We start from the raw sequence: 9,770 nt of genomic DNA, 5'->3' as shown, positions 1-9,770 counted from the left end.
ATGATGTCTCTGCGGTCACTAATTAAAAGCGTGACAAGAGAGTTGATATGATTGTTAGAGTATATCATCAATAGGCCAATTGAGTATCCTGCAGTGTTGAGAAACTTTTTTGAATGATAAATGTTAGTGTATTAGTTGTTATGTTAGTATTTTTTCTCTCTTTCTAAGATTTGAATCCTAAATCTTTAACTTCTTAACTACTTATTCCTTAGCTAAACCAAATGTGCAACAGAACGCTCCACAATTGTGGGATAACTATACGTTTGGATGTAACACTAGGGAAAATATGATGCGATGCTATTTATATTTCCAAAAAAACGGGTGTCACAATATGCAAAAATTAAAGACTGTTACAGTAATATAACAAGAAGTTAATTTGTGTTCTGGAATGCTATAATTATCATTTCAATTAAGACAAGTCACCGTTGTTACAATCCCGATCAGAATACTGAAATCCTACGATTTTTCTCTGCCTTACCGATCTGAAAATTTAGTAGAATCCTAAACTATGAAAAATCCGTTTGAAGTCATCTATGTTTGATCTATTTTGTGATTTCACTCTGCTTTATAATTGGCATGTTTATGATGTGATGTAGTCTTGTAGCATCTAGGTTCTGAGTATTTCATGGACTTGGTTGTTCTTTATTTAAGATTTGAGACTTTGAGTCGTTTCCTTTTAACCTTTGCCACTAGTTTGTTTTATGTTTAAGATTTGAGACTCGGTTATTTTATGTTTGATTTAAGATTTCAAACTTTAAGTTGTTTATGCACTTTATAGTATATATTTAATATTATTTGAGTAGAATTTTTCGATTTTGATTGAGATATTTGATTTTACAATTTTGGTATCCCCTTTCGATTCTACAAAATCAATAGAATAGAATCCTTCGATTTTGGTTGCGATTTTATGTTTTACGATTTCGCTATCCTGTTTCAATCTGAAGCAAAATCTCGATTTTTACAACCTGGCAAGTTACACACAAGATCTGAAAATATCCTGAATGAAATATAATAGAAGGGAGAAAAAATGAGAGCATTCTAAAGTTTATCTTTTCATATAAAATGATTGAAATATGTATTTCTATGTTCGTTACAACTTTATTAAATTTTACTCCTAGAGTATAAAATGTTTGAGGGAATATAAAAAATTCCTAGAGAAAAGGATGAAAATAAAGTTCCTATGAAAATGAGAATAAATTGATACATTCTTTTCTTTTAACCTCACTACTATAAAGGTTCCTGAGAATATTATAATATTAACCAAACAACTTTTAAAAATTACTTAGGAATAAAACTTCGATCATTATATTCCAAAGAAAGTTATTAATGAGAATAAATCTACTAAACTTGAAACAAACACTCCCTAAAGCATAAATTGGAGTAGTGTCTTGCAGAATGGTTCCGTGTTACATTTGGAAGCATAAAAAATGAGAAATGATATTTGTACAACCACTTTTTGACAATTTTCCCTCTCATACTCACATTATGTCTTTACTTTCTCTCTCTCTATTGCTTTGATTTTCGTGTCCATACCTCTTTTTCTTTGTAAAATTATGGTTATCCCAAAAGTTGTCAATCAAATGGTTGTTCAAATAACACAACTCATAAAAAATACAGATATCCGACTTGAATATATGTCTCTGTTTTCTTCTAGTGATGGAAATGTTGTGGAAATGATTGTCTTCTTTTTTGATTTATTCTTAAGTCTTGAAAAAAATATTGTCTTTAGAAGATATTCAGAAATATTTTTTTATTAGTTGTATGTATAGTTAGACACATGATAATTTCCTCAACAAATTTTATTTATTAAAAAATAACAATTTGTTAAAAATATAAAAGACAGCAACACATGCAAAAAGATTGATATCAATCACATAATTCTATGTTTGTTAGGGCAAAGAATTTTGTCTTTCTCATTGTACTCAATTCTTACTACTTCCGAGTTATCAATTTGGGTCCACTGCAATCATGAAAGAATTTGAGTCACAAAATTACAACTTTTCATAAAGTTTGTGATAGTGATTAACCCGTAAGTAACGTTATATTCAAACAACATAAAGACTTTACCGATGTGCACAGAGTTTATTCTATTCATCAAAGGTCATAGCCTAGAATTCAACTCTAGGAATGCAACAATGTTAAATGTTGACTAAATAATCAATTTCGCCTCTGAAATTGTAAGTTTCATCAATTACCCTCTAAAATTAACAAAACTTCAATTACTCTTTTAAAATTTCACAACGTTAGTCAATTTACCCCCTCCGTTAAATTTTTCTGTTAGTAAACATGACGTTTTACAAATACCCCCCTGAAGTTTTGCACTTATGTGCAAAATGCCCCCCAAATTTAAAAATTTATATTATTTTTTTTAAAAAACAAACAATTAATAGTTAAATATTAAAACTAACTATTAATTTTGGAATTTGGGAAAACTATATGCATATATACATCAAAATAGGCTCCAAAATGGGAAAAAATATGTATTTTTTAAAGTGACAATAATGGGATGATTTGTGGATTAATATTAGGGGTTGTGTAGTTTAAATGGTTTGAGCAAATTGTTGAAGGAGTTAGGGGAGTTAAAAGACTAAGATGGTGAAGGAGAAAATATAAATTTAAATCTGATTATTAATTTGTTTATAAACCTCTAAAAATAATAATCTGTCTATTAGAAATAACCATTATTGTCACTTTAAAAATACACATTTTTCCCTATTTTGATGTATATATGTATGTAGTTTTTCCAAACTCCAAAATTAATAGTTAGCTTTAATATTTAACTATTAATTGTTTGTTTTTAAGAAAAAAAATAATATAAATTTTTAAGTTTGGGGGGCATTTTGCACATAAGTGCAAAACTTCAGGGGGGTATTTGCAAAACGTCATGTTCACTAACAGAAAAATTTGATGGAGGGGGTAAATTGACTAACGTTGTGAAATTTCAGGAGGGTAATTGAAGTTTTGTTAATTTCAGGTAGGTAATTGATGAAACTTACAATTTCAGGAGAAAAATTGACTATTTACTCCTTAAATATTTGAAAGGAGAGCTTTATCATCCATTATAGTTCTACTGAATTCAAGATTTTACTTTCTGCGCAGAAAAGATACCTGTTCACACAACAAATAGATGGAGTGAGCAAATGATACAACTCAAGATTATACAAAACACATTTATTTATATTATTAGAGAAAGATTAAGTCTTACAGTGGTCCCGATTACAACATCACCCTTGAGGTGTACCCCCAGTCGCCACCCCACAACAAAGGTATGTACGTACCACCATTTTCATTTAACAGGAAAAAAATTTAAAACCATGAGTTTCATAACATCGCACTACCTAATTCAAACTACAGTCGTGATCGCATTGTAGTTTAAATCAAGAACCACTCTTTGTTCAATTATAAATGTTGCTAATCTTTCAAAAATATTCATAAAGATATTTACTCAATTTGCTACTTCACGAGCATATTCGAGTTGTATAGAAATAAATGTAATGTCTCATATTTTCCTTTGATAACACTTTTTCATGTTGTGAATAAAAATATTTATGTAATAATTCTAAATCTGAACTATTCACTTCAGCGTTTCAGAATTCATATAAATTAGCAGTAATCAATAATTTTAGCACTTACATCCTTTATTTATTTAAAAACTAAAAACCTAAAAGTTCATATTGATATACTATTTTGTCGATCAAGAGAGTAGTTATCCCATGGTAAACCATGATACAGTGAATTGGCCACAACACATGTCCTTTAAAAAAATAGATTCCTTCATCATGGGAAAACAAAGAAAATAAAATAACTTTAGAAGATATATATACATGATTATAGATATAGATAGTGATATATATATGTTGTCTTCTTGCAAACTTTTCTTCAATATGTATATGTAATATTTTCTATTTAGTAATATAAGAAATACCTTTGACAGAGATAAGCATCATATATGTAGTGAAAAGAGGAAAGATTCCTTCATCATGGGAAAACAAAGAAAATAAAATAACTTTAGAAGAAATGGATTAAATTATTTTTAGCATAAATAAACAATCAAAATAAAACTTCAATACGTATCTTTATGGTGGTAGAAATAGCATCATGGTGGAAACACTCTAAGATTTAGTATAATTGTCAAAATGGGTATAAATGAGTTCAAAATGAATGTGGAGTAGGTGATGGTTATAAAGGGTAAATGTGAATGTGAAAAATCTTGAACTAAACTTTTTGAATTTGTAGGTTATGAATAAAAAAAAAATGATAAGTGGAAGAAGTTACACAAATTAATTGGAAGTTACATAATAAAGAACTACATGAATATGAATGAATTTTATATAAATAAGTATGTAGTAAATAGATGTAAGAAAAGAAAAAAAAATAAAAAAGATAGCCATTTAACATAAGTATGAGATTTTAGTTAGAAAAAAGAGAGCTTTGGTGAGGTGATATATCATCAAAATGCACCTTAGAATATATGTTGAGAATTTTATATAAATAAATATGTAGTAAATAGAAGTAAGAAAAGAAAAAAAATGAAAAATAGAGCCACTTGGCATAAGTATGAGATAATAGTTAGAAAAGAGAGAGTTTTGGTGAGGTGACACATCATCAAAATGCACCTTAAAATATATGTATGTATCTATGTATGTATGTATATGTATATAGAGGTAAGATATACAATTTTGATTATGCTAGAAAGTAAATGAACACATAATTCATGGTTTACTGCCCAACCCTAAAATAATTACAGTTTTTCAATTTTGATTTGAAGTCTCCAATTACAAATAAAATAGATGAAGTGGTTGCTTATATTTACTGTTTTTGTTTAAAGATCTAATGATATATTATAGATGGTACACCGGTGAGGGGCTTAATTGCTTCTATATATGAGTGGATAATTAAGGTGTGAGCTGAAAGACATTATTATCACATATTTGGATTGTATGAAAAATTTAAACAACGACAATAAGTAGAAAAAAATGTAATGGGTTCACACTTATACCTTCTGTTGTTATAAACAAGGTATCTGGTGGACTTAGAATTTCACTTAGGAAACATTTGATTTTTTGATATCATAATGTCACTCAATATTTTTTTATTTTTTTTTATCAAAGCTAGAAATCAAAATAAAGCAGGAGAGGCCTGAACCAGAGTTAAACAATACAAGAAAACATCAAAAACAAAAACAAACCAAACCCAACAAAACGGGAGAGAAATACATCAGACTGCAATCATCCTTGAAGATAAGCTAAGACAATCCCTCTGAAGGAGGGGATGAATAAAAGATGGAGGCTGAATCCACCATTGAGTGGAAAACTGAGATAAACCTTGACCATGTTTAGCTAAAGCATCTGCAACTTGGTTACCTTCTCTGAGCACATGAACACAAGAACAGACAATGCTATGGCAGAACTTCATACAATTGTACCATCTAGCTTTCATCTTCCAAGGAACACCAAAACTCTTATTATAAGCATTCACCACTTGAAGACAGTCAGTTTCAATGCAAATACACTTGAATTGTAATTCCTTAGCTTTTTCAATGGCAAGCATACAAGCAGAAAATTCTGCTTCTAGGGCAGTGGCATGCCCAATGTTGCTAGCTACAGCTCCCAAAAAATAGGGGGTGGAGTTTCTAATCACAATACCAATAGCCCCGCAGGGAGAAGCCCCTATAGATGAGCCAACACAGTTGAATTTAATCGTCTCCCTAGCAGGAGGACACCAATGAGTGGCCTTTTTAGGAATGAATCTCTTAGAATGTAGGGGAATATTAGAAAGTCTGGAGACTTTGTAATCTTGCATATCTGAGTTCCCATTAACCCCAATCAAAGTATAACCTATTTTAACTTCAGCCAGAATATAATTAAATAGAGTTGTCATGGATTGATGTTTATTGTCAAAACATCTTTTGTTTCTTTCAATCCAGATTGCCCAAATAGTGTGTATGATAGCAGAGCCCAATAACTGTTGAACAAGCTTGCTTCCTCTGCCAATAGAGCTCAAAATAAGAGATGTACAGCTAGAGAAATCCAAAGGAATATCAGTGCCTTTGCACAGCCATTGCCATAAAACAGCAGTAACCTCACAATCAAAGATGATGTGATTGGATGATTCAACATCCTTCCTACAGAAGCAACAAATGGAAACAATTATGCTACCTCTTTTTCTAAGATTCTCATCAGTTGGAAGTTTATCATGGATAAGTCTCCAAGTGATGAAAGCTCTTGTGGGGGGTATGAAAGAATTCCAGATCACCTTGGACCAAGGCACATTCTGACCATTCCCATACAGACTAGAGAAAGCCATTTTGTTGGAAAGAATTCCATCAGGGGATGCAGTCCAGTGAAGAGTGTCAGGTAAGTCATCCTCAGGCAGAGTGAGTTGCTGAATTCTAGCAGCTAAAGCAGGATCTTTTTGATGTATGTAGGGTGGGAGACACCATTTGCCATCAACAATGAAATGTGATACCTCTAAGTCAATCTCATTAAGCACAGAGGGATGAATGTTCCAGAGATCCACTATAGTGTGTTCTAGCCACCTATCAGCCCAAAAGCTAATGTTCTTGCCATTGCCTATAGACCAATTAGAATGGGTCAGAATGTAATGAATGTGGGGTTTCATTCCAGTCCAAACTGAAGAGGTCAGATGATGGGTTTTAGGCTTGTGTTTATTGAGAAATCTGGTTCTACATATATTAGCCCATTGCTCATTGGAGGTATAAAGCTTCCAGGTTAGCAAAAGTAAAGATGCTTGGTTAACTTGAGCAGGGTCCCTAACATCAAGCCCTCCAAGATCTCTGGATTTACATACTTTAGCCCAAGAAACTGTGCACAATTTTTGTTGAGTGCAGATGCCACTCCAAATAAAGTTTCTCATAAGTTTAGCCACTTCAGAAAGCAAGTTAGCAGGCCATTTGTAAATATGGAAAGAGTACGTTAACATACTACTAATCACAGCATTTACCAGTTGCACCCTACCCATTATAGTGAGTAATTTACCTCTCCAAGCATGAAATTTACTTTGAATTTTGTCTACAACCGGTCTCAAGTGTCTGGCCTTAGGTTTACCCTTAAAGAGAGGGATGCCCAGATATGTGAAAGGGAGACTTCCATGAGTGAAGCCAGTAATTGAAACGATGGTATGAACTCTGGAAAGAGAGAGAGCACCAGCATAAAACTTGCTTTTCTGAGCATTAATCAACTGTCCAGAATAACTTCCATAAGTCTCAAAAAGCTTCATAATGTGCCTGATATTAGCCAATGTGCCTTTACAAAATATTAGGATATCATCAGCATATAAACAATGGCTAGGTATATATAAGTCCCTTGTGGCCCTGATTTGGGACAGACTGCCATCAAGAACTAAAGCTTCCAAACCCCTACTTAACACTTCCTCAGCAAAGCAAAAAAGAAGAGGTGAGAGAGGGTCTCCCTGTCTCACTCCTCTAGTGCAGTTGAAGAAACCAACAGCCTTGCCATTAATATTTACAGAGAGTTTAGCTGAATGCAATATAGTATTAATCCAATCACAGAAAGTTGGATGAAAACCAAAACATTGGAGCACATGAATGAGGAACTGCCAATTAAGAGTATCAAAGGCTTTCTTCACATCTATTTTTAAAGCCATATTACCACCAAAAGCTTTTTTATGTAACATATTAACAGATTCAGATAATGTCACTCAATATGATTCCAATTATCATCATATTTGTGGGTCTATTACTGGCTTCTTCTTCATGCTCTTATTCAACACCAAATAACACCAGCTATTATAAAACTCCAACTCCAACATCTCCTTCTCTATCTCATGATTCTCCATCACCTTATCATTTCCCACTTCTTAAAAAAGGGAAGAAAAAACCTCCACCACCACCACAGCCAATTGTTACTCCATTTGAGTACCTCAAGATAGTTCAAACATGGCCAACAACATTCTGCAAGGTTAATAAATGCATCAATCCACCACCTACAACATGGTTTACTATTCACGGCTTGTGGCCGTCAAACTACAGCGATCCTCAGCCACGTTTGTGCACCAAGGAAAAGATAGATTGGTCCACTGTAAGTTCATTTACTGAAATGTTTTCTGTTGTTAATATTTGCTATTTGTTATGATTATCATTGTTACATATATATTCTTGAAAAATAACATTTTTGTTGCTGTTTATTTTATCAGTTTTCTAGTTTGGTAAGCATGACAGATCTCCGTAAGTATTGGCCACGATTGGACACTGCTGTGAGAAACGATGATCTATTTTTCTGGTCAGAACAATGGGATAATCACGGTACTTGTTCGTCGATGCATCCACCGGACTTTTTTAATTTGGCTTTCAAAATTTACCATAAAAAAGAACTGAAAACTATCCTTCAGAACGAGGGTATTATACCTGGTGGTATAAAGCCTGAAACAAGCCAGAAAATATTTGATACCATAGAGACTGGTATTGGCGGTTTTAAACCACAAATTGAATGTCTAAGGGTGCAAAATAAGGATTATTTATATCAAATTAAACTTTGCTTAGATAAAACAGGTGACAAGTACAAAGATTGTCCTGGCCCTTTGATTAAATGTCCAATGGACGTGTACTTTCCATGATGATGATAACGTCTTCCCCCTTAGAATAATTGTCCAATGGACGTGTATTTCCCATGATGATGATTACAATTTGCAATAAATAAATTAAGTTATAATAATATTATTATTTATTATTATTATTATTATTATTATTATTATTATGTGCATGTTATAATTTTATTTTGCCCTAAAAAAAATCCAACTGCATAGATTTAACTTATTATTTACATCTATATATCTTCATAATTTTCTTTTCAATAATAAATCCGAATGTTTCTCTAAAAAAATATAAATTAATGAATTGGTTCATAATGGTGTTTTTGAATTTCTTTATGATACATGTTCAATATGTAATTGTATTGTTTCTTTCCTTTTTTGACCTAGTTCAATGAGTTCTTATGACTAATTAATTAGGTTCAACATCAAATTGTGTACTCAAAAGGTTAACTTTGAAGTTTCTTCAATTATATTTTTCTTTCAAAAGATAACAATAATCACCCAAAGGCTAAAAGAGTCCTCGCCTCATGTTTCTTTTCAAAATTATAATATTTGTTTGGTGATTCATAATTTTATCAATTGAATTTCCAAAATACCGCAAGAATTAAATAAAATCATTGGCAGGTAAATCTATTAAATCACCATAGTCCATAAATAAGCAAAACGAAAATAATTGAATACATTCCAAAACGGCCACGTAATGGAATGTGCTTGAAAATGAGTTATATATACTATAAATGAACCCAATTCGTAGGTGCGTGTGAAGGTGAATTAAGTCAACGTAAATGAACTTATGAACAAATGGTTTGTGGAGATTCCATTTGAGTGATAAAATTGGTTTCAACGACCAGTTAAAATCATTCCAGTGTCACACAAATTTATGCATTTAATCTAAAATTCATTTTAACTTTAGTTTTGATGTTGAAAACTATGATGCGATGTGTACTTTGATGTTTTGAAAACTATTTTACTGCGACGTTTTTAAATTTGAATGAAGTACTTTTAAATTGATGGAGATGGGAGACATCCTTGCATGCTTAATTAATTATCGTATTTTAATTATAAAATAATATATGGGGTTTAGGTTGTTATACACCCAATCAAACCGATTCCATACACGGTCGGGAATGGTTTTCATATACTCATCTTCGGTTTTGAAATTTTGACCTGAAATCGACCGAACCCGTCCGATGCTCTAC

At 31.9% G+C, this 9,770-nt stretch overlaps 1 protein-coding gene across 1 annotated transcript; it reads left to right on the top strand.

Moving 5' to 3' along the window:
- Positions 1-7,673: 7,673 nt before the first annotated feature.
- On the top strand, positions 7,674-8,595 carry LOC11438272 (intracellular ribonuclease LX). The gene is made up of 2 exons (XM_003599193.1): positions 7,674-8,060; positions 8,176-8,595. Exons 1-2 carry the CDS (start codon positions 7,674-7,676, stop codon positions 8,593-8,595), a joined length of 807 nt encoding a protein of 268 aa, XP_003599241.1.
- The last annotated feature ends 1,175 nt before the right edge of the window (positions 8,596-9,770 follow it).

The sequence above is a fragment of the Medicago truncatula genome, chromosome 3 (genome assembly GCF_003473485.1).
Source record: "Medicago truncatula cultivar Jemalong A17 chromosome 3, MtrunA17r5.0-ANR, whole genome shotgun sequence".
Classification (NCBI taxonomy): domain Eukaryota; kingdom Viridiplantae; phylum Streptophyta; class Magnoliopsida; order Fabales; family Fabaceae; genus Medicago; species Medicago truncatula.
Note: the sequence above shows the minus strand (reverse complement) of the source record. Positions and strands in the feature narration are given on the sequence as shown.

What these genes read in the sequence shown, in the direction of transcription:
- LOC11438272 (XM_003599193.1), top strand. Translation starts at nt 7,674, where the DNA reads ATGTCACTCAATATGATTCCAATTATCATCATATTTGTGGGTCTATTA. An exon ending in AAAAGATAGATTGGTCCACT is followed by an intron (nt 8,061 to 8,175) that starts GTAAGTTCATTT and finishes TTATTTTATCAG; the next exon opens with TTTTCTAGTTTGGTAAGCAT.